Source organism: Falco rusticolus, chromosome 3 (genome assembly GCF_015220075.1).
Source record: "Falco rusticolus isolate bFalRus1 chromosome 3, bFalRus1.pri, whole genome shotgun sequence".
In the NCBI taxonomy this organism is placed as follows: domain Eukaryota; kingdom Metazoa; phylum Chordata; class Aves; order Falconiformes; family Falconidae; genus Falco; species Falco rusticolus.
Window position 1 is genome coordinate 55,537,720 of NC_051189.1, and position 24,756 is coordinate 55,562,475.

At 40.6% G+C, this 24,756-nt stretch overlaps 1 protein-coding gene across 5 annotated transcripts in view; it reads left to right on the forward strand.

Moving 5' to 3' along the window:
* Positions 1–24,756, forward strand: part of TMEM241 (transmembrane protein 241) — a 62,979-nt gene that overhangs the window by 21,264 nt on the left and 16,959 nt on the right. For 3 of the 5 annotated variants that reach the window (XM_037379767.1, XM_037379771.1, XM_037379768.1), the window contains exons 9-14: positions 13–58; positions 1,034–1,069; positions 5,914–5,940; positions 8,225–8,259; positions 9,532–9,601; positions 12,329–12,422. In XM_037379767.1, the coding sequence (XP_037235664.1) occupies positions 13–58; positions 1,034–1,069; positions 5,914–5,940; positions 8,225–8,259; positions 9,532–9,601; positions 12,329–12,422 (308 nt within the window). The remainder of the gene's footprint in view (positions 1–12; positions 59–1,033; positions 1,070–5,913; positions 5,941–8,224; positions 8,260–9,531; positions 9,602–12,328; positions 12,423–24,756) is intronic. The other 2 variants (XM_037379772.1, XM_037379770.1) reach the window with 2 other exon arrangements.

Consider the following 24,756-nt stretch of genomic DNA (forward strand, 5'->3'; position numbering starts at 1 on the left):
TTTCAATTACAGGGGCTTACAAAGTATTTCACAAGTTATGGAAACCTGGCTCTTTAAGGTAATGTGTTTTGATATTCTTTTATAAAGAAAGAGATTGCAATCCAAGAGGGTTAGAGACACATCTAGATAGTAGTCAGGTAAACTGTAGTGATCTCTGCATTACCAGTGTGAGCTGGGCCACTCTTGATTAATCATTAATGAAGTCTTTTACAAGAGGAGCCTTATTTATTGTTGATAACAATAGCCTGTGGTTATTGATAGTTATACTGCTAACTCGAACACTAAATTAGTTTTGAACAGTGTATCATCAAAGGATGATGACTCAGTTCTGGAAAAAGAACCCTTAATTACTGGCATGGGCACTAAGATGTTTGTGTTAGCCTTGAAAGCTGCATGGTTTGAGTGTGTCAGTGTCTGCCTTTGTGACACGGTCTCAAAAGTGTTTAGCAGCTGGTGCCTTGCCACAGGACTGGAATAGCTGAGTACCTTAAAAACCTTGAAACCTTGCACTAATTCCACGTGTGTGTTAAAACTTCAGTCAGACAATAATTGTTTTGAAAGCAGATGGCATTACATGATCACAGTGTCTATAATCTGCAGTGGTCTGTATGGATGGAGATGGATATGTTGGCGCTGCATATTACATATATGTACATAATACATGTGTGTATAGAATATGGATAAGCTCATTTATTTCAAAACCATTTTCCGTCTTTATTTAAGGAGTGTATATTTTAGTCAGTCTCACTTTATCTTCACTTTAAATGAGACTCCCAATGACATAGTAACAACAGAAATAATATGCAAATGTGTAAATTAATAAGCTGATCAATATAATGATAATATAATATTGATCAATATGGTTATTATGCATATAATTGTATTACCTAATCATAACATTGTGTCATATGTTATATAATATTAATATTATGTAATATTACAGTGTTATAATACTACTTAATATGCTGATCTCTTACACCAAATGAATGGCATTACTAAAAGAACACCTTTTTTTCTTTCCCTCCTCTCCCAGTGACCTGGACCAACAGTACATCAACTACATATTCAGGTAAAATGAATAAGCCTTTGATACGCCACTGCTGGTTTTATGTGGTATATATTTTCATTTTCAACTGTGGCTTGTTTGGTAACTCATGTCTACCACTACTTAAATGTATTTATTTAGCAGGACATTCACTGAAAGAATAGTGCTAAGCTGAATGGCTTAGCAGCTGAATTTTTTTGGCTCTGGTTATAGGTGGACATGCCAATATTCACCTGGGGAGGTAACGAGGTGTTAATTATGAATTTTTTAACAACCATGTGCAGAAGTGATCTATCATTTCCAGAAATAATATTTACAGAGTAACTCCCTGGCAATCCCCCACTTCAGAAAATAAAACTTGTACAAAATTGCCAGGAAGGGAGGTAGTGATTACAAAAGTACAACATGTAAAAAACATGAGCAATAACTGATTGTTCAGAGTGCTGTTAATGGGATTGAGTAATTCAGACTTTCAGTTGTTTTTCTGATCTGGAGATATAAAAGCGACTTGTTATTTCATAGTGAAGGATCCTGTGTCACTGACCAGAGACCCCTGCATTTTAATAAAGTCAGTCCTTTCCTCAAAGAGCCGTATAAGCCAGAACATTTGGTGTACATGGCTTCCACTAGATTTTTGTGAGGCTTTATTTGAAGTAAGGCATATAGAGACTTTACTAGATTCTCCTCCACCCATAATCACGTCTTGTATATGTTGACCTCTTTTCTTGGAACGGTAGTTGAAGTTTTATGGGAACACTATGGAGTACAGATACTAAGTTCTAGGAAAGGATGGTCAAAAGGAATGAAAGAGAGAGCAGAAATTAGAAATAAGCATAACAAAAGTTGTTCTTGTCCATTTAATTAGTTGGATGTGTGCTCTTGTCTGAGCACATTAAAGTACCTTGAGCGGAACATATGAGGGACACCAGTGCAGGACAGTTACTTCAGTTCCCATTTATCTTGTGAGCATCATCAACATGGTAATACTTTGTATCTCTTTCTATCTTAGTTTGAGTAAATATCTGATTTCCATAAGTAAGTAATGTGGGCCTTTGATTTTGCATTTGTATGATCCCAGTGTCTATTCACCAGGGTCACATTGACAACACCTGAATATCAGTTTGCTTGAAGTAGGCTCTTGTTTAAGTCAGTGGTTGTCTTTTATCTACTGTGAATTGCAAAGCAAATCAGTTTTACTCAAAGAAGATAGTTGTATTTGTTGAAACTGTTTTGAAGAATTAGCCACAGAACTTGCAAATATGCTGCTGTGTGCAAAAATAACCCATGAAATATTGCATGAGCTGCAGCTATTTGTCTGTGTTGAAGGGAGAATCATGAAGCAAGCAGTAAAATCAATTGATTTTTCATTTGGCACCTGCCTGACTGTAGTTGTCAGTTGTCATTTCAGTTGAAACTGCATCTGGGCCTGAATCTTTAAATTCAGATTTTGGCTGAAGATCTGAATTTTGCAGCTTAGATTGAAAAGCCAGGGCTGGGTTCCTGCTTTGTTAGTTGATGGTATCCTTTGAAATTTGTGAAGCTGTGTCCAGCAGAGAGCAGGAGTTCCACATTGCATGGAAAGTATGATTATTGATTTAGAAGATTTTGAAAGGGAGAAACTTCCTGCTAAGAAACTGTGAGGTGCAGTGGTATGTGTTTAAAAACTGTTCTTTTTACTAAAGAAAACAACAATGGAATAGTGCGAAGTGGAAGATGGCTTTTTTCAGCATCTGCTTAAAAGCAAAAATGTGTTATCAAAGCTTGCAAAGATTTTCACCATTAAGTGGCTTAAAGGTCAGTGTAGCTTGTGAGATGATGGTGCAAAGTAATTGCTGGAAAACAGGTGGCTTAGAGGAGGTAGAAGACTGGATGCTTATTTGTTTGGCTTGGGTCAGTGGATATCTATATGTCTGTGTGTCTATAGATGTGTGTATATATTTCTATGTGTTAGAGAAGCTCACAGTCCATAGCATTTGGACCTTATCATGCCTAGAGAAAACAGTACCATGGGCAATGGGATAAGTGGCATCTGATTTATTTTAGAGTTTTGTTTTGTCATAATAACTGTTGATGTTTGAAAGGGTGTGATATTTGGCAGAAGCTCTCTCCTTGTTTGCAACCTTCAGGACATGCCACTGCAGTGAAGATCCTCCAGTGTCTCATGGACTGAAATCTTTCTGCTGCAGAAGGCACTGGCAGGGCTTGTCTCTTTGTGAGACCTCTGCACATGTAGTTATCTTGGAGATGCCTGCCACTTCCCAAATCTGGATGGAGCTGGTCAGCGTGTTTGAGAGCTATGCAGAGCTATGTATGTATGTATGTGTACACACAGCTTTATTGCACAAGCTTAATTCCGGTGGAAAACAGTCAAAAGCGTTTTTAAATCACACTGCGTAGAGGGCATTTTATTGTGAACATTCTCTGAATGAGTGCTAACTCCTGACAGGCAGTTCTGGGTCAGAGTCACTGTAAATGTATGCTTAGTCCTGTCAGAGGGTGCCCAGCGCTAAATTTTGTGATTTAACAGACATTAAGGCATGTGCTGCTTCCTCTATTCAGGGCTTTTTGAGGACTGTTTTGGCCATGACAGGATCCCAGTTCTACCTCCACCACAGGACAGTCTAATGTGTACAGGTGGTCTTGTCTGTACGAGCATCATTCTATGATTTATGAAGGAGCTTGCTACTGTGGTATCAGTGCAACTTTCTCCTTAGCACTATTACAAATAGTCTTCATAGCTCCTTATTTCTAATGTAGATCAGGCAGCTGACATGAGGCTGTGTGGGGAAAAGAAAGCAGCCAGATAGTGTTTAGAATCAATTCCAGCCATGGTTGGAAAAGACCCTTAAGATCATTGAGTCCAACCATAAACCTAATGCTGTCAAGTCCACCACTAAACTATGTCCCCAAGCACCATGTCTACATGTCTTTTAAATACCTGCAGGGACAGTGACTCATCCACTTCCCTGGGCAGCCTGTTCTAGTGCTTGATAATTCTTTTGGTGAAGAAATTTTTCCTAATATATGGGAAAATATAGGAAAATATATAGGTTTGTTACAATAGAGGCTGTTCAAAGTGTTTCTGTTCAGTACAAAAGCACAGTTGTACTCTGAGTGTAGAGATTGGCTGGATAGAGCAGATGAAGAGTTCTGCCTCGAGCTACTGGATATTAGTATGTACCAATATGTTAGATTAAAATAATACATGTTTAGATGAAAAAGAAACGTTAACTGTACTGGCTCTGTTGGACACTTCCAGAGTTATAGCTGAAATTAGCAGTGTCTCCTAATGTGTGCTGTCCCTACATGCCATGCACTGTTTCTTGTTTTAAAATCTGGAGTAATTTGGGAGGATAGAACATCTTAAGCAAAGGTACATGAACAGGAACATTTCAGAACAAAACAGATCTGAAGAAGTGTTTGCAGATGTTGAAAGGGTGGCATTTTTCTCGCTTCATCACTTACAGCATGATTATTCAATGGCTTTTAAAAAGGGAGCCAGACCAGGAACAAGTGTAGGAGGGAGAGCCGAGCTGTGCTATGCAGAGAAGGGAGGGGTGATGTTGCTTCTCAGTGCCCAACCCCATCCTATTCATCCATCTCCCTTGTGTTTAAGCATGTGGGGCAGGGAGCAGGGAAGAAGAGGGGAAATGTACTTCCAGGAACCTCCCTCTAATCCTCCAGTCTTATTCCCACCACCCTTTTTTACTGCAGTATTTTGTATTTCCCTGCACTCCGACTTCTGCGTAAGAGTTCTACTTCCTAGTGTTTTTCCCAGTAATCTTCCATTTTCTTTTATTCCTTTTCAGTTCCCCACTTTTTATCGAGGAGGGAGACAGACTTCTCCCCCCTAGCTAGCTGGTAAGGGGTAGTGTGAGGGGAGGGGCAGTAATGTCTACCTGGCATGTTGAGGGATACACAGTGTGCCTTAGAAGTGGGTCGTGGCTCATCTTGGACTTTCTCCTATGCTGAGGCAGATAGAGATGTGTTACTTCTTGTAGGGAACCTGGAAGAAAGTTTCAGTACATCCCAATATTTGCCACTGTATGATATTTGTTCGGAAAGGCACACCAGATAGCCTAGCAGTCAGTGGTGAGGAAACAAGAGACTTAGAGCGGGAGAGTTTCAAATAGTGAATTAAATGGCACTGACAAAGGTGTGTGGTAAAGACTCTACCCTGTGCAGCTGAACTACATCTGGCTTCTGTAAAAGCTGCTAATCTGTCACTTTTGTGAATTAAAAAAGCTGCAGTAGATTTTCTGCTATAGGAAAGGGCACCTCGCAGGCATAAACTGCTGTTCTTGCTGACAAAACCTCTTTTTAGCCAGAAAGAAAACCACAGGTGACCCAGCCCTCAGTACTGAGTACAGAGGAAAAGGGGAGGAGCAGAGAAATCCGGCACAGGGATTTTGTTTTTGCTGCAGCTGGATGTCCAGGCTGTCCTGCTGGAAACCTCTGAATCCCTAATCTGGTTTTACAGCATCATCATGTCTTTTCTACTGAGGACTGTTGAGAGCAGAGTCACAGTACAGCTTTAATGGCATCTAACCCATTTGCCTTAACCTGCCTTGCACTTCACAAAGAAGGTTTTGTTTCCCTGCTGTGTTTTCTTTGGATTGAGACCTGGGATGTCTGGTAGGGTTATCAATTCCTTTTGGTTGAAGAAGGAAGTTTCTGTCTGAGCATTTCCCAGTCTCACTGCTTTTTTGTTTAAAAATTAATAATGCAGAAAGCCAAAGTGGAGAAACACCGCTTAGTCATAATTCTCATCATTGTTGATACAGTTTCACTTGCCCCGCCAGGATCTTGTTTTCTCTGTTATTTAGTCAAAAGCAATAGGCCTTTGCTTCCTTTCTTCTCTTTACCAGGAAACTGAGGAATTGGGCCTGTTTATGGTGAGTTCCCCTTGGCATCCCATGCAGGGAGAGCATGCGTGTGTGGGGAGGAGAGGTGGGGGGGAATTACCTACTGTAAGTGATCTGCTTTGCCTTGTTTACAATCTTTGTGACAACCACATCTTTTTAAAAACATATGTAAATATTGACAATGTGAACGTACTGTACCAGCTGGTGCCTTTCAAAGACATTGTCTAAAACGTTAAGCCTAAAATACTCACCTGCCTGTCAGTCATGACCCATTTCCTCCTTCAGCCCATTGTCTTCCGCGGCTGGTTTCGGTGACAAGCTTCCCCCCAAGGCTTCCTTGGCCATGGGATTTCCATGCTCTTTGCAGTTTGTGTTTGCTACCAGTGCCTCTGCAAATCATGCTGGGATTCACCAAAGCATGCTGCAGGCAGTCCACGAAGCACAGTAGCCTGGTTGCATAGAGAACTGGGACCAGCTGAGGGCAAGCAGGCTTGGAAACGGTAACTGTTTTAGCACTGGAGAAGGGAGTTGGCCTGGTATAAGCACCGTGCTGATGATACTGTACTACTGCAGGTACTGGGTGTAGCTCATATACAGTAAGTTCGGTGTTCTGGCCATAACACCGTGTTGGGAACCACTTCCAGCTCTTTCTCTGCCTTAACTTTTCATTGAGCAGGCTTTCATTCCTCTGCTGGTTGGGTTGGCACTTTGCTGCCTTTACTGCGTCTAGTGAACTGTAAAATTCACTGGTAATTAGCCAGGGAAAATTGCCTAGCTTTAGCATTCATGACATTAATGAATGTCTTTTTACCTTTGTAAGTGCAGTGATTGCTGCTTATCAAGAATCGACTTCTCCAGATACTCTTTTCTCCTTCTCCCTTTTGTCCTTTGTGTTTGTCATGGATGTTTGTTGTTGGTAACTGGAGAAAGCTGTAGCTCTGCTTTGGAGACATGCATACTTCTTCCATCTTATAATGGAAGAATACGTTTCTGTAGCCTTCTAACCTTGGGAATAACATGGAATGAGAAAAATAGGAGAAAAAAAAGTTTAGCAGACGAATCAGTAGCACTGAAAAAGGCTCTGTAAATCCTATACTGCAAACTCAGAGGATGAAGTCTTTGTAGGACCTCGGAAATCTTAAGTGATACTCCAGGTAAAGAACCATTACAACTGATTTTCTTGTTCACTTGTATCTTTATGAAAAGTGTGCACCATTTGGGTTAGTACTTAGTTTTATTTTCATGCATTTTTTTTTAAACTTGTTTAATTGCACATTTGTCCTATCTTTAACTGACATTTTGGGCATGAATGTGCAGTGCATGCACAGCCACACACACAAGACTATATTTGACTCTTGCATGCAATATATGTACATCCCTATAAAGTGGACATCAGTACACAGCTGAAATCAATCCTCGGACAGAAAGACACTCAAGTCTAGACATAAATACAGTTCTTTATAGATTCAGTCTCAGTGGTGTCAGCAGCTGGCTGAACAGCTGGTCTGTTGAAAAGGACTTGGGGGTAATAGTGAATGCTGAGATCTATATGAGGCAGTAGTGCATGTGCATGGCAAATAAAGGCAAACCATGTACTGGGCTACATTAGGAGTGTGGCTGTCAGATTGAGAGAAGTTATTATGAACGTTGCTGAAGCTGCAGCTGTCATACTCTATTCAGTTTTGGGCCTCCCAGTTCAAGAAAGGTGCTGAGAAACTGAAGATCTGGCAGAGGGCTACTAACATTGTTAGTGATGTAGAGCACATGGGCTACTGCAAGGAGAGCTTGAAGTTGCTGGTCTGGTAGAAACTGACAAAGTGGAAACGAAGGTGCAACCTAAAACTGCCTATACTTTCTTGAAAGGGAGTTACAAAGACGACAGAGCCAAACTCTTCTAAGGAGTGGTTCATGGTATAATATGGAACAACCACCATAAATTGCAGCTTTGGTGGTCTAGAAACAGGGCATCAGGAAAAATTTCTTTTCTAGGAGGGTAGAGTGGCTCTGGGAGAGGTTACTCAGAGAGATGTGGAATCTCCATGCTGGGAGGTTTTTGAGATCTGGATTTTTATCACAGTCACAGAGGACATGATCAAATATTGGTGATAGTTGTGCTTCAGATGAGAGACTGTATTGGGTGACCCTGGCAATTCCTTCCCAACTAACTTTTTTTTTTTTTTAATTGATGCTTATGCCTCAGTTATTCTACTTAACTGGAATAAGTTTCACCATGAAAAAACAAACACAGAACTGTCCATTTACAGGCCATGTCATAAATTCTGTAGTATGAAAATATTTTTTTTTTATTTTTTAGTGTGGTGCTGTTGGCCTCTGCATCCCATCCAGCAGGTAAAGTTGATTGAGTTTTTCCTTTTTTAGATTTCTATATTGCCTTTCCTTTCCATGCATATTTTTAGAGGCCAAACCCTTAGGATTTTAGCCCTGGAATTCAACAGGAATATGACCAATAATATGACTTCAGATGGGAAGAAGAGAGGGGGTATATAACACTGTGTAATTTGCATATTTACTAATACCTTCCTTAGCTTCCCTTTGCAAAGCAGCAGCATGGGACAAAGAACAAAGAACTGCTTTTGAGGTGGTACATGGTAAATAACAAGGATTCCCAAGGTCAGTGTGTCCTCTTCAGAGCAGTGTCCCAGAAGTCCATATAGAACTGAGTTTTCTTCTCTGCATTGCCCTCAGTGCTATGCAGAGATTTTGTTTTGTTGCTTTCGTAAGATGTATCTTATCACTTGAGCCCATGGCAGGATTTGAAGTATCAAAAAATTGAAGGCTAAAGATGGAGAAATTGAATATTTGATGGTGGCTAATATTCCTTGCATCTTGGTATTTTAATAATTAGAAGGATAAAGATGAGCATCTGTTGCTTTCACTATACATTTGCTCAGTCAGAAAAATAAAGGAAAAACCATTTAAATAAACATAAATTCTACCTTTTGCCTGGTGGTGCATGTTGTGGATGTAGGCATTCCCCCACTAGGACAGAAAGACAAGTTAGGCAAAATAGTCCTATGTTTCAAAAAGTGGAAGATGGAGTTTCCTCCAAATCTGTAGAGCCTGAAAGCTGGAGAACCCCTGGGAATGTTGCTACCAAGAGCAATCAGGGCCCAGGTTCCTGGAAATGCAAGTATTCAAGAGCTCTACTTGGATCTGGGAGGACTTTTTTAAACATCTCAAGTTGCTCTGTGTGACAGAGTTCAAATGCCGGACGGGGAAGCAGCCAACATATGTCTGTGTTTCCTGTTGCTTCAGCAGGAACTATCACAAGCTCTATAATAAAAGAAGTGGATATGATGCATGCGTACCCACTGGCAAATGTTGCTTAAGCAGGGTCTTCTGTATACTAGCAAAGAATACTCTTATGTATCCCTTTCCCCTTTTTCAACCAAAGGCAGGAACTGGCTAGAAGCAAGGTCAGAGAGAAATCATTAAACAAGCTAGAAATGTGGAAAGCATCATAAATGAAAAGTCAGCCAGCTGTAAAGGCTCAAAGGAATGTTAAACTAGTAATGTTCGTGTAATTGCTGTTCCCCTGCTTGTAACAGTGGGTAATTTTTTTCTCCTGTGTTCCACTGAGTGTATTACTTTGTCCCTCAGGTGATCTCTTCAGTGCCTTGGACTTTCCATTCCTGTACTTCTACAGGTTTCATAGCAGCTGCTGCGCCAGGTAACCCCTCTTTAACAGGACATGTGAATGTTTTCAAAATAAGAGATGCCATTGACTCTCAGTTAAAAATTTTGGTGTGTGCAAAACCTTAGTTATACTAGTTTCTGCTGCCATAAACCAGTAAAACTGCAGAGAATATGTGTCTCTGCATATCGGTGGATATGCATTTGAAGGCCCGAGATTCAAATGTGCTGGAAGTATATGTGTTTTTATCTGAGTGAGTGCATTCTGATCAGGCGAGTTCCCAGTCACCAGTAAAATAATTTTAACTAAGGTAGCAACGCTTTGATAAATAGCATCTCTCAAATGCTTCTTAAGTCAGATTAGCCCTTGTAAAACTTGCTGTTTGTGGTGATTACAAAGTATTAGTTTTCAGCGTTATATGGGTGTACGTGGATTTATTTGCCTGTACATCTGGTTATTTGGCAGAATGCTTTTTTTGGGTAAAAGGGAAAAGCTTTAACAAGCATTCCTTTATTTTGAGTAGCAAAAGTTCACTGCCTAATAGTGTAGTTCTCACAGGACAACATAAATGTTTCCTATAGGTTTTAATTATCTCAAAAAAAAAAAAATTATTCCTGTCTTTCCCCTCCAGTCTTTTGCCAAATGGAAGTATTTTTGTTTTAGAGGGGAAAAAAATATTTTCATGCTAACTGATGCCAAAAATATTTCCTGATTGTTAGGGATTTTCTTACTTGTATCCAAATTTTCCATTAAAAAGGGAAAATATTTAACAATATTTTTTAATATCCCCATGTACACAGTTTTTTGGTACAAAAGTGGCTTTTTTCAAGGGTGGACTATCCACGCTACAAGTAACTTGCAATTAGGTAATAATGAATAAGTTGTTCCATGGAAGGTAGGTGAAATCTATTTCTTCTTGAAGGCAAGGTCTAACTGCAGGTAATAATGTATATCTGTCTAGCCCAGATACTCTTCTCTTTCACTTCATTAGAATTTACCACTGTTGTAGCCTCCTGTTTCCATTGCCCCAGCTTCAGTACATGTATAGTAGGTAGGTGCACACTACAGCAAGTGGAAAGGAATAGTTAGATGGAGAAACAAGCATCTCAGTTGCTCTCCAACATCTTGTAATCCAGTGTCTTTGTAGACATAAAGGATTTGGAGGAAAACCTGTACAATATAAAGTAAGGGTAACTGATGCAGCTAAATCTACTACCTGTGCAAGTAGTAAGGTGCAAAGTGCTCTGTTTATTTAATGAAATAAACTGACGTTAATTGTGACATCAATATTTCAGGTATTATAATTAGCTGTTTCACTTTTTATCTCTGAATTAACACTAAACAGCTTCAAATCACTCTGACTAAAAGCCCTTCTCTGCAGGGCAGAAGACCTGGAATGAACTTAAGCCAGCTACTGGACTTTCCAAAGCTTGGGCAATGCTGCTTCATTGAACTCACTGGTTTCTTAGAGTGGAATGCTGTACTGCTCAGCACTTCATCCTCTGCAACAGGGAGCTGAGTTTGGGCCTATCTTTTATCATCAAAGCAGCATCTACTTTCTTGGCTTCAGGCACAGCAGTTATTCCTTTGGGGACTCGTGTTATGGCTCAGTGTAAAAGAAATCCTACCTTCTAGACCTGGGCAGTTATCTTGCCCTACTGTTTGGTTTATCAAAACCACCTGTAACTGAGATGTGGCTGACACACCTTTGCCACTTGTACTGAGGATGGAATGGCACTCGGATGAGGTGCTGGAGCCCAGCATGGAACTTCTGACCTAGGAAGTCATCATCTTCCACCTCTCCTGTTATTGCAGAGAGGGGACCAACTGCATTGCATCACTAACCAGAACAGCATACTCTCTTCAAATACCAAGACACCTTTTGTTTCACCACCTGTATGCTGTGTTGATCCTATCTCCTTTCCCATGCACCTTCCCCAGCACTTTGTAATCTCTTATGCCTCTCAACCAGCCATACAGTAGTTTGCGCCTCACATGTTTTGAAGTCCCTTTCTATTCCCTGCTTGCTGGTTTACACTATTTCACTGGTTCACAACCAGTGGCTTGTAAGTATGTTACAAGTGAAACAAAATCCAGAGCTAAAACTTATAAGCTCTGTGAGGTCCAGTGAGATGTGGAACAGTTTCCTTAAGAGTAGTCTTGGCTACAGGAGTACTGGGGACTACTTTCCTATATGACTCAAAAATCAAAATTCCCTTAATAGCAGAGATCTTTGGAGTCTTCTGTTCCCAGCATTACTGAGTCATCTGTCTATTTGGTATAGAGATGTATTTGACTTCCCAGTTGGAATTTAGGCTTCATGAAGTTTAAACAGCTTGAAAGCTTCAGGCAGAAACTTCCCCATGGTTATTTTTTTCAGTTCAAGGCTCTGTGGAGGTTGAAGTGAGTTAGTTGCCGAACATGTGTGGCTCCTGTTGAAATTAGCATTACCTTTATTCAGAGCCATTTCAATGCTTGAAGTTAATATTTCACCTCATGTTTCTAATAATCTCTGCTTTTCTGATTATGCAAGTGCATTAGAGACCAGCCATGAGGGCGTCAGACTTACATTACTCAGACTCTAGTCACTGACTGAACAAAACCCGAGATGTACTAGACGTAACGTAAGCTCTTTGTCCACCACTCACCTTTCTCCAAATGGGATTAATGCTGCAGTTCTGCATTAGGAAAACCAAGATGCCTTTGAGGTTGCTTAGTTGAAATTAAGAGCCTTTATTAACAAGCTTTCCCCATCCCTTGCAGTGGACTGTTGGGATTCTTTCTGATGTTGCACACAGTGAAGCTAAAAAGCAGCACAACATCAGGGCAATATGCAGCATGGAGTTTTCTTGCAAAGGTAAGAGAAAGACTGTCACAGGAACACAGTGGATCTGTGCTTCTCCCAGGCAAACCGAGGAATTTCTACACCTCTCTAGTTTCCCTCGCTATTCCTATTTGACACTCCTAGGGCCTGTCTATGCAACCTGTACATGGGGTTGAGGCAACAAATATCAGTGCATAATAAGCTAGGATCATTAGCTAAGATCAAATACTGTATGTAGACTGAATTTAATGGAACTGGGCAGATTATTTCAGCTAAGGATTTGGCCTATTCAATCCCAGTAATACAAATCTGTACTTTCCAAAGAAAGTTTTGGAGAAGAATATTCCTTCTGAGAGTCTGTGCACCAGCTGTTTCCAGTGTGTCTTCCCAGAGCCAAGAGTTAAAACTAGTTCCCCGAAGTTCAGTACTAGAACTCCCACCATTATCATTACAGGGGAGAGCGGTGGATGTCAATTTCCTTGACATTAACAACACTTTTGATCGTATCTCCCACTCTGTTCTTATATCCAAATTAGACTGTTACAGTCTGGATGGACAAACAGTTAGATGGGTGAAAAAATGCTTGGACGATCAGGCTCAAAATGTAGAGGTTAATGATTCCTGTTCTAACTGGAGGCTTGTGACAACTGGAGTAGCACAGGGGTTTGTCCTGGGGCCCATCCTGTTTAACATCTTTAATGACTAGAGTGTACTCACGTTTGCAAAGGATGCCCAACTGGGAAGACCAGTCAAGAATGCTAAAGAACAGGGTTGCCTTCCAGAGGGACCTGGACAGGCTGGAGGAATGGGCCAACAGAAATCTTACAAAATTCAGCAAGGACAGATGTGAAGCCCTGCACATGAGAAGGAAGAGCCCTGGCAATAAATAATACAGGCTGGGGACTGGATGGCTGGGAAGCAGCTCTGCACAAAAGGACCTGGGGATTTTGATAGACAGCAAAGCAAACATGAGCCAGCAGTGTGCCCTGGCAGCCAAGAAGTCCAAAAGTATCCTAGGCTGTACTAATAGTAGCATAGGCAGTAAATTTGTGAAAGTGATCATGCTCCCCTACTCAGCACTTGTTAGACCACATCTGGAATAGGGAACGTTGGTTTAGGCTCCTTAGTACAGGGAAGACATTGATAAACTGGAGCAAGTTTGGCAGAAGGCTGGCAAGAAAGTCAGGGGACTGAAGCATTTGCCTTGTGAGGAACAGCTGCTGGACCAGGCTTGTTCAGCCTGGAAGAGAGACAGCTTTGGGAGCACATAACAAGCAGCAGCCACCCAGTAGCTATGGAGAAATTACCAAGAAGACAGACCCAGCCTATTCACAGTGGTGTGTTGGTGTGTGCATGTAAGATAAGACGTTCAGATTGGGTGTAAGGAAAAGCTTCTTAACCCTGAGGACAAGTTAGGCAGGGGCACAAAGACTGTCTTTGAAGGTTTTCAAGACCCAACTGGACAAAGCCCTGGGCAACCCAGTCTGACCTCGTGAGGTCCCCTCCTACTGGAATTATCCTATGATCAGTGGATCTAGGGTCTGGCTGTATTTGATTTAAGTTATTAACAGCTCATTTGTTAAATTATCAGTGGTAAATGCAGTCAGGAGAGCTTGCCAAACTCCTTTTCCCTGATTAGATTTTACTTTCCTCACCCTCAGTCAGGTCATCTGAAAACCACAACCTTCCTATGCAGTTTGTGATCACAGCTTTCCTACGACAGTGAATGAAACTTGCAAGAAAAAAAGAAACCCACGTAGATTTGCCTAATATGCTTATTTAGAAACTGTAGTCAAATGAGTCTTCGTTTTTTCTGGGGATAACAAGAAGGGAGTGATATGGCTGGTCTTGTGCTTTGCAAGCTGTTCCAGACAGTACAAGTCACATAGAGTTTCTCAGCAGTTTGAATTTCTTCCAAATATTCTGACTGTGCAGATTTTAGTACCTTAGCTTTCTTCTTGCTCCTTGGTAGCAAGTCAAGTGATTAAAGCTTGCTCTTGCCTCTTTCTTTTTTTCTTTTTTAACATTCTGGGTTGGAGATGGGAATAGCTGGCTCTGCTGGTAGGTGTTGTGAATGAGGAGAAATGGTTCTACGTGTGGTATTTATGACTTATCGGAAAAAAATGCAGGCAAAGATGTGTTGTGAAATCTATTTTAAGCAGATTTGGGTCCTTCCCAGCTGAGGTGGATCAGAGCCACAAAGTCTGGACTGGATCAAAGCTTTACCAAAGTCCAAGGGTTTCTAGATTTGTGGGGGTTTGGCCAACTCCAGACATAAGTTAGACAAAGTTTGTTCTAGCCACTGTTGTCAATGAAATTATGTGCCTTTATAGCAACTGAAAATTTGTCCCTGTCACTGTGATAATTTAATCTGTTCTTCAGCCTTAAAAGTCTGTGTTTGTTCATGTGCATGGTGTAATTATCTTGCTTAGGAAGGTTTTTGTAACAGGGCAAATTAGTCCTTTTCCTGTTGTAGCTTCTAACCCAGTGCTCAAATTATATGTCTTGCGTTCAAAGAGGGGAATGAGTAATAAGGACATGAGGTCTGTCTGTAGCACTAATAATTTTATCAAAACTAGCTGTTTCCCTAATGTCTTTCACTAGTGTTTTAAAGCTTGCTGTAAGAATGATTTTAGGGCTCAGTCATGCCCATCTGAGGCAGCATGAGGAGCATGGAGGAACTGCTTCTCCAAGTGCTGAAATGCAGCTGATTTTGGGTTAGAAGTCAGTGAATACTTCAAAGATTCAGAAACACTATACATCAGTTTTAGAACAGAGATCAAAAGAGACTGCAGAGACAGACACAGATAGGCAGAAAGCAAGAGCTGAACTGGAGCTTGCCTACAAGGGTAGGGGCTGATCAACCAGCTCCTATAAAATTCTCACAACATATCTTGTAATTATAAGGAACTATAAATTTATGTATGGGGTAGTTAAGAAGAGTCCTTTCTATCTGATCACTTACGCTACTTCCTGCAGGTGTTTGGAAGTGTTAAAACTCCATACTGATCTAGACTGGCATTGCCTGGGTGTGAAGGCTATCTCAATCACATATTAAGTCATCATAAGTGCAGAAAAGCAGTATTTAACTACTACTCTAAAAATCTGTGTGACTCCCTTTTTTTTTTTTAAAAAAAAAAAAAGAAGAAGAAGAAAGGAAGTTAATGTGGATAAAGAATAAAGATAGGAAGTATTTGAATCTGGACTTACAGAATGAGATCCAGTGGAAAAAAACCCTCTGGTCACAACAACAGCTTTGAGTTCCCACATGAGCATTTTTCTTGGATTGAGTAGTGCCCTAGATCATCCTCTTAATCTCTCAGACTGACTGGAGTTTTCACCAGCAGTTGGAAAGGAGCAGCATTTGAGGCCAGAGTATGTTTATCTTGCAAATGAGCCAAGAAAGGAGAATGCTGTAGTCCTCCGACAGCAACCCAAGCCTCTAGGGAGGTGCAGAGAATCAGAAAATCTGTTTTCCATTTGGATGCTTTGTACCTATGTGACTGATGAGCTGGGGCTGAGATTGTTGCCACCGCTTCATTTCTTGTTAAGTGCCAAGAGACCAATAAACTAACCATGAGATCTGATATGGCCTGCTTTCCAGATTCAAGGAGAATTCTTTATGAAGCCCACATATTTGGCCTCCCTGCCCTCTAATTTTTCATTCACTTAAAAACTGGAGCTGGGTCGTAACTTGTTTTTATGATACTTACTTTGGCTGCGGTAACTTAATCAATGTATGAGGTTTTAAAATTCCTCCCCATAATGATTTCTGACAGCTTTCATGTCAAAGCATTGCTTTGTGCAGAGACAGACGAAGCACATGTTTCATCTGTGTGTATAGTCCTGTGTGATATTTATAGTGACAAATGCTCGCTGCACTATTGCTGTGAAAGCAAATAGTGTGTGTGTTAGTCATATCTGTATGGATTCGTGAGAAATGCCAAAAAGTCACTAAAGTGATCTGTAAAACAACAACAAAAAAATGCTCTTAAGAAGCCCAAGAAATATGGAATGCTTCGTCATAGCCTTGCACAGATTTAATCCCCAGAAGAGCAAGGATTTGAAGCTGTACTGAGATTTCTTGTTTTAATTTGAAAGCTATGCTAGTATCATGGGTCATGTACTGGAAAGAAAAACTGGAGATGCTTATATATACAGACAGAAGCATCTGGTGAGAACGCTAATGAGCTCAAACAGCGCTGTCAGTGAGTTTGTTTAGATTAAGGCTGCCAATCTATCTGATGATGAAACCTGTTAGAGTCTCTAGAAGTTAAGCAGCAGAAATAATTTAAGTCATGAATAGAAGGGAAAAATGATATTTCAGAACTTTCTTCAGGAAGATACTGGTTACTTAAAAACTCATATTCCCACATCATGTTTTGTGTTATCCCAATAAACTTGTAGGGAATTCAGCTTGTTTCAAACATGAACCTATGGAGACAGCTTGTTATAAAAAAGGAAGAATAGATGGGAAGGTCAGTGGATTTTGGATTCCCTCTTTCTTCCTCCCTCATCTGAAGAAATGAAGTTGGATAACTGAAATACAGTTGTTTATTTCACCATCATGGTTGTAAACCATTGTTTTCATATGCATTAGTTGGAAGAAAATTTAGATAGATCTCACCAGGAGTACGCAGTTCTTTTCTGTGTGGCCATCCCATGCACCATTGTGTAATCCCTGGTGTATCTGAACAGTGTTGGAGGCTCCCTGATACATAAAAGCATCTGCTGACAGCTGCTTTGGTTCCTCATTTGTTAACTTCAGAAGTGTTTGCCCCAGGTCTCCCTATGTTTAATGCTGACTGCCAGACATGGTGAAAGTAACTTTGCAGGACTGTCTGAAAGAGTATTTTATCCATGGGTCCTGTGAAACTAACTGTAGCCCACTGTACTTACACTCCAGCAGTTTTAATCTTCCCTCAAAATATGTAACAGCTATTCAGAACGCCTCCTGTAGTCTTTGATTTTTTATTTTGTGTCTGTGTATCTGCTTCTTTGGTCCCCCTGGTGTCTTGAAGAGAACGGATAGACTAGATTCATCTTCATGTCAGCACAAAAAAATGGATTATATCCCTCTTAAAGATTGGAAAAGTACTGATGTTTTTTATTAAAGCAGAAATTATCTTCTTCCTGGTTTTCATAATATGGAGAGGCCACAACTGCAAGTCTTCTGGGGCTCCTAGCCTGGTTATGCTCACTGTACCTCTCTTTCACAGATAGCAGTTCACGTGAGAATTTTGTTTGCTTTAATTCCAGGGGAAAACCAACCAAGCAAAATAAAACAAATTCATGCTTTTCCACATTTTTGCAGTCTTAAAGCCTCTGCTAAAACATGCACTCCTATTTGTATATCTTTCAGTTCCTCTTCCGTTGCTGCTGAGCATGCAAGTGCTATAAAATATTCTGGTCCAGAATGTCAGTTCCTTTCTTCTTCTGAGGGCTATTTACTTGCAGAAACAAGTGCCACTCTAAAAGAGCCCTGCCATTGGCAGCTTCTGAAGCAAATGGCTCTCCTTGTTCATCTCTGCCTTAATGGGAGAGGATTCTGGATTAAAAAATCTGTTTTAAAATGTTATACGTGTATCATAACCAGAACAAGAATGTGTTTGGTTATCTGGCACTTGCCCACTTGGTTATATTGTAGACTGAAGTAGGGTCTTTGCCTGCTGCTGTGCTTAGGCAAAAGTGACTTTGAGACTCTTGGCTGAAAATCACATTGCTTTCTTGGCTTGGACCTCATAAAGCTTAAAGCAAAAATGTCATATACTCCCACTGGAGTTCCATAAACACAGTGTGTTTTCATTCGGCAAAGATCCTGCGCTGCATGCAAGGCTGTCTCAACATCTCTGCTCACCCAACCTGGAAAAATTGTGCAGCCACAAGCCAAAGCCCTGGGAAAGAGGGGGAGTTGTGTGCTAGGCCTGGCTGGACTCTGCTGGTAGGTGCTGTCCGTGGCACCAGTGTGGTTTGATGTGCACCCCTAATCTGAGAGAGGGAGTTTCTGTGACCCTAAAGCCTTCAAGTATGCCAGGAAGGGGTTCAGAAGAGTAGGAGTGAGCTTCTTCCTTCTGCGCGCCTTGTGTACTCTTATGCATGCAGATATGCACACACATATGCATAAAGATAATTAAAAATGGTAAAAATCCTTATTGATTTGTGGTTGGTTCTCACTGTGTGAAATATGTACATTCATTCTTGACACATACATTTGATTCCTGAGAGTCACCATGGAGACTATGCAAATATCTTAGAAAAGAAAATGTGTCTCAGCTGAGCTTGACGAGCACATAAGGCAATCAGTGTGCTCTTAACTGCATCTTCAGGGTCTATAAAAAAGACCAGTTGCTGAAACCTTAAAAGTATAGGGGTTTGGGTGGTTTCCATGGAGACAGCTTGATAGTTACATTGTAGCATCCAACACTAATTATACCATATAACCGTTGGGAAGAAGTCTCCCTAACAACTCCTTTGTGTGCTACACAACTGCTAAGCTAAGTGGCACAGGCTCCCTGGGGCACTAATGCAATTTAAGGAAGCTGTCTTGTAAGAATAGCTGAGAAATGTCAGAGATTTTAAACCTTCAGGTAGTGGCAAATTTTAATATGTACATTAAGAGGTGTTGTGTGGGGCTGCAGTTGTGTATCCACTGAAAATGGCAGTTAGACAGCTTTTGGGCAGGACATGATCACACAAATAAGTACATAAAGTTACGTGTTATGACTTCGGGGTAGTATTGCAGGACAACTCATCTGTGCTCAATATAATAAATCCAGTCTGAGCAGACATTAATTCATAGATTGAGCCCTGAGAGATGCTCTGAGTTTGTTTGTTTCTTTTTATCCATCATGATATCCATTTGAAGTGCATCATGTACATTTGGTATTTTCATTCTTTTCAACATAAAGCTAACAGCAGAACCACTAGCTTGCAGTATGTCTTTGGAAGGTATTTTTTCACCCCTACCTTTGACAAACCGTCTCTATATACTTGACAGTAGAAAAATGCCAATTTAAAAATAGGTTTTGTCAAATCAACAGAATTTTGAACTGCAGAAGATGCAGGTTCATTAGTTCCTTTGCATAACAGATTCCTGATCTCCCATGTTTGTGTTTGGTCTCCTGGTGTTACTTACATATGGAGAGCTGAGGCTGGGACATGAATCGTAAATCTGACAAAGAGAAGACAAAAGAATGACAACTGTTTCGGAAATTGTTTCCATTGCCAATGTACTAATATAAATGCCAAAATTATATGGGAGAACTGTGCACTGTATAACATACTAATGTAGAAGGTTTGAAAGCTAGCTAAGGCTAGGCTTCCAAAAATGAGCAAAAATAGCCACATTCTTCTCCCTTGCCGGTTCCCTGTTCTTTTCAGGATCGGGATCGCTAGCTGCCTTTTTGATTCTTAAAAACGTTCATGGATGAAATGTCTCCAGGCAGCCTCACAAATCTTGAACCTGATCGTTGACCTCTCTGATAGGCACTTGATGTCACCCACCAGGTTGCTCTCTTCAGAAAGGTCTCATGTTAGAGAGCTGCTGCTGTCTCAAACAGGTCTCTGGGTCTTCCTCTTCCTGTCCCTCCCCAACTCAGAACCAATTTTTGCAAAATCTCAGGTGTGTTCATTTCTCATTCCCGCTCTGTACACCTGTTTAAGGATTAGATATTGACTTTCAACAAAAGTCAGCAAACAGCCATAGGGCTGTGGGGGAGACAGACTGAATGGCTTGTGTCCTGTCCCTGAAATACATGGTGCTCAGGGAATCCCGTAGGCATCAGTTAGTCTCAGGTGACTGAACTGTCCTCATCCTATCCGTGGCTAGCAGGAAGAGTGCAGAGTCCAGTTTTCTCTCCATGTGTGTTACTATGGATGGTTGTCCTAAGAGGGGAGAAGGGAATGGGACTTCTTGCAGAGACTTCCCCACCCTTTCTGAGGGAACGGGAGGCCAAAGACTATAGTCAACTATAGTCACTTCTGTCGCCAACTTCCCACGCATGAGACACGCAGGGCCTGCTGAGGCCCACAGGGCCAAGTGTGTAACCTTGTGACATTGCTTATAAAAGGCATTGCTCAAAATGGATTAGCTGTGGTCATGTTTTAAAAAACATTTTTTCAAGTATCATGTTTTTTAAGGTTTCTGATGGAATATTTTGACCTTTTGTAATAGTGAATGGTTATAAAGCCCTGGAAAGGCTTTTGTTTTTGAATGGAAAAATAAAATCTTAAATAATACCAATTCTTCCTTGCAGTCCTTAGCATAATAATAATAATAATAATAGCATGTTAATTTCTTTCCATTACATCATTACTAAAACAGCATAAACACAGCAGAGAATGGCAATCCAGTCTCTGTTATTATTGTTAGGTTGTACGGAACGGGGTCAGCAGGGAGATTTAGTTATCTGGTCTGGGAATTGTTTGTTTATGAATTAGGTTTTCCCAAAGGAGTCATGAGATGGGAAATACAATAGGAAACGGACTTTATACATGCACAGAAATACCAACTGCAGGAGAGAGGTTGATGGAAACTTGCTATTTTTGCTAACAGATTTTTAAAAAATACTTGATTACGCATCCCTAAGTTTCCTATGCTATTTTTGGTACTAGTGATATCCTCCACAGAGTTCTGAGTAGTCATGACAGAAAAATGTTTTACATCCGATAATACTGACAAGGAACGTAAGCACTTCACATGTTTCTATAGATTTTAACAATGGAAAAATGCGTTATATTGCTTTTTACTAAAATATTTCCCTTAAGGCAGGCATCCTCATTGGTTCTGACAATGTCCTTGAACCCTATCAGCAACACTTGTCCATTCCATGTATAAATAAATAGCATGCATAGGATCTGTTCTGGGGGCAAGAAGAGGTTTGAAGTTGCACTCAAAAAATGCACAGGTCTTGAATGATAATGGCCTCAACCTGCAGTGTTCAGCGTGAGACCTTCAGGTAATCTAGCATGGAAAGAGCAGTCACTGAGAACATGTGCAGCATCCTACCCAGCACCCTCCTCTACAGCAAGGTATTCCAGATATCATCAGTCTTGGCACAATGGGCCAGTCCCCATCTGGGTCGTTTGAGCCAGTTGTGGAGGTGGCTTCAGAGTACACAGCTGGGCTGGTGTTCACCTACCTGGTGTCTATGTGGAAATGTTCACTGTTGGCTTCCTAGGTTGCTCAGGGTATATTTTTTGCTGTCAGTCTTCTGGTCTGCTTTGTGATGTTGTTATCTGGTATAGGGCAACACTTAAGCACGTGACTTTTCAAAAGACATTCAGTTCTTGTGACGCATGGAAACTCATTGATGTAGCCTGTAACATACCTGCCTTTGGCCCCAGTTTTTTGCCTTAGTCGCCTCACTGCTGAAGCTCTCTTTCAGAAGTCATGGTTCCTTGAACTATGTTCTCTTGTGCTTTGAGAGAGAAGAAACTGACAGGGATTGAAAGGATCAGCCTGGTTAATTTGGTCTTTGGTAAAATTTATGAAGTGGTGCACACAAAGTAGCTAAACGTTGAAGAATTATCACAGCTACTTAAGGGGTCTGTTCTTAAAAATACTGTCTTCCACCACAGTGCTAATGTGTTCTGCCTCCTGGAATGTGTTCTGCCTCAAGTCAATTTTCCTTTTCTTCATGGACCGCAGTTGCCAGGAACTTTACACTCTGCCTGCTGGAGCCAGCCTTTTTTTTTTTTTTTTTTTTTTTTTTTCTTCCCTGGATGCCAGGTGAGTCACCACTGAGCCACTGCTATGGGAGGTCATGATCCACCTATGAGAAGTTTGGAATTCCTTCTCTTTCGCCTTTAGTCAGAGGTCCTGATACTGCAAGGCAATTACAGTAACAGTTCCTGCCTGATCTGGCTACTGGCCCACCCGCTGGCATCTAGCACTTGGGAGTAAGATAGACGTAGACAGAACCTGAGCTTGGTCTTTCCCAAGGAGCCAACTCCTTTTGTGCCAGATATACATAGCAAACTGTCAGTTAGCCTGTTAAATTCACTGCTTAAGTGTGACAGTGAAAAGTGTGGTCTTCTTAACTGGGTTATCAGCCTTTTCTGTCTCTTTATGGTAATCTCTATTTCATGATCTTGTAAGGGTTAGATGAGGTGAAGAGTAACTTGGAATGCCAAAAGGCTAGCTCATGTGGAGCTTAACATAAGATGAAGTGTATTTTATTGCGGTATTTTTCAGCAGCAGAGTGTTGGAACAGCTGGCTGCTCCCCAAAAATGAAAAGCAATACTTTTCAAATGGGATAGAAAAAATAATTCTTTAACACAGTATACCATATTACTGACCAGGAAAATTCAGGGTATCAAACAGAAGGTCATACTGAGACAATTGATTGAGTAAAAATGAAGAGAGGTGTATGGTTTTTACAGGTTCAGATCTGCTCAAAAGCTTTCAGTGACTGAGTCGCTAGAATTTCAGCAGAAGCAGACATGATGTGGAAATCTTTCTAGGACAGAAGTGGAAAGATTAATAAACTGCATGTCACAGGATGTAAGTTTTGTATCAGCCAAGGTCAACATGCAAATCCCTCTTTTTCTCTGATGTGCACATCGACTGCAGACTTGCTGCATTAGGGGATGATCATAAATTCTCCTGAATTCTCTGGTCAACCAATACTTGATTAAACAAACCCTTGGTCCACTCCAGCTGGTGTCTGTGATCCTAATAGGTAAAAACACTTCACTGCCTTTGTCGTTGCCATTGCAATGCTTACTCCATTACACAAATATTCAATAATTCATAAAATAAGAACAAGATGATGAATCTCATTGCCCTGCCAACTTCTGAGCTCAGAGGTTTCAGGGGAGAGACTAAATGGCAGGAGCAGTGTAATTCTGGGTCAGAATATAAGGAAAAGAGACTCCTTGACAGGCTGAAACAACAGAGGAAAAGTACAGTAAGCATTATAATGCACAAAGCATTTACAGGAAATGGGAGGTGTTGGCTATTAAGTTTGGTGTAACCTGGAAATACAAATATGTTTCAGCTTTTGGTCAAATATACATGCATCAGTTGACAGTCTTGTAGCAGCAAGAATGAGCAAAGCACTTTTTGGCAAAGTCAAAGAAAAAGTTATTTGGCCTAAAGAAGCCTTCTATCCCTTGTTAAATGACTTTTGTTGTCCTTCCTTGACAAAGCTTCAGCTGCATGGATTGTGCCTCTCATTTTCAGAACTGACCCAAACAGATGCTCTTAGTCTGGTGCATGTACACACACCTGTTTTAGTCATGATTGATAGTGTTTCCATATCAGCAAACATGCTTCAGGAGGAACATACATGGATTGTGCAGGGTTTTCCCTTTGTCTCCTTATACAGAACTGAACACTGGGAGTAGTAACAGTATCTAGTTTATATTTTCAGTGGTCACATTTAAAAGAAACATTTAAATATGAACAGAGGTACTGTTAAAATTGAATTCTGTACTATAACCACTCTATAGGCTGAAGTTAGCTGGTGAAGTGCCACCATTGGCCATAGGAAGTCCTCATTAGCCACGAGAAAGGGAAATTTATGTTTTGGCCATTATCTCCAGTAGCAGAGGGCAAATACTTCTTGTTTTGGTTTTCTCTTCATGATGACAGAAAGTCTGATGTTTATGTTTGAGTGAAGGTAGGGTGGAGTGGCTACTTGATGTTCAAAAAGAAATAGTTACCATAATTTTCAACCCGATCCTAGTGTTTTACAAGGGGCAAAGAGTTTTGGTTTTCTTTACAGTGTCTCAGGATATCTTTCACTTTTTGTAGGAAAGCAAAATTATAATGTGCTTGTAATAGTTCAATTCTGTCTCATCAGTGATGTATGTTTATATATCATTTCTATACTATATATAGTATGTGTTTATGTGTGAATATATATAGATAGATATATGTTTATTCATTTATAGATTTAGGCCTTTCTGAAAAGAGTCTTGTCTTGTTCATATCTAACTATTGTAAATATGACCATGATATCCTGTTTCTCATTAGAGGAGAAATTTCTTACACAAATCCTGTTTATCACAATCAGTAACCCGCATATCCTTTACTTTCTATACTTAACCATTGGAAGGTGTCTCTGCAACATAGACTGTTACTGTACCTTTCTTTGTGGTGGCTCTTATAAGGTTTAAAAAACAGAAAGGGACAGTGCAGAAGCAAGGAAATTAAGGTATTGCCAAGAATCAGAAAGGACATCCATTAGCTACGTGCATTAAATACTCGTATAGCTGAAAGCTGTAAAACAGGTGCCACATACCTTAAAGAGGTGAAGGCTGAGGATTCTCCAGAAGTGATTCAGAGGCAAGAGGCAGTTGGACTTTTCTGAGCCTTTTCTCCATTGCAGGGTGGGGCTGGGCACACAGCTGGGTCCCAGA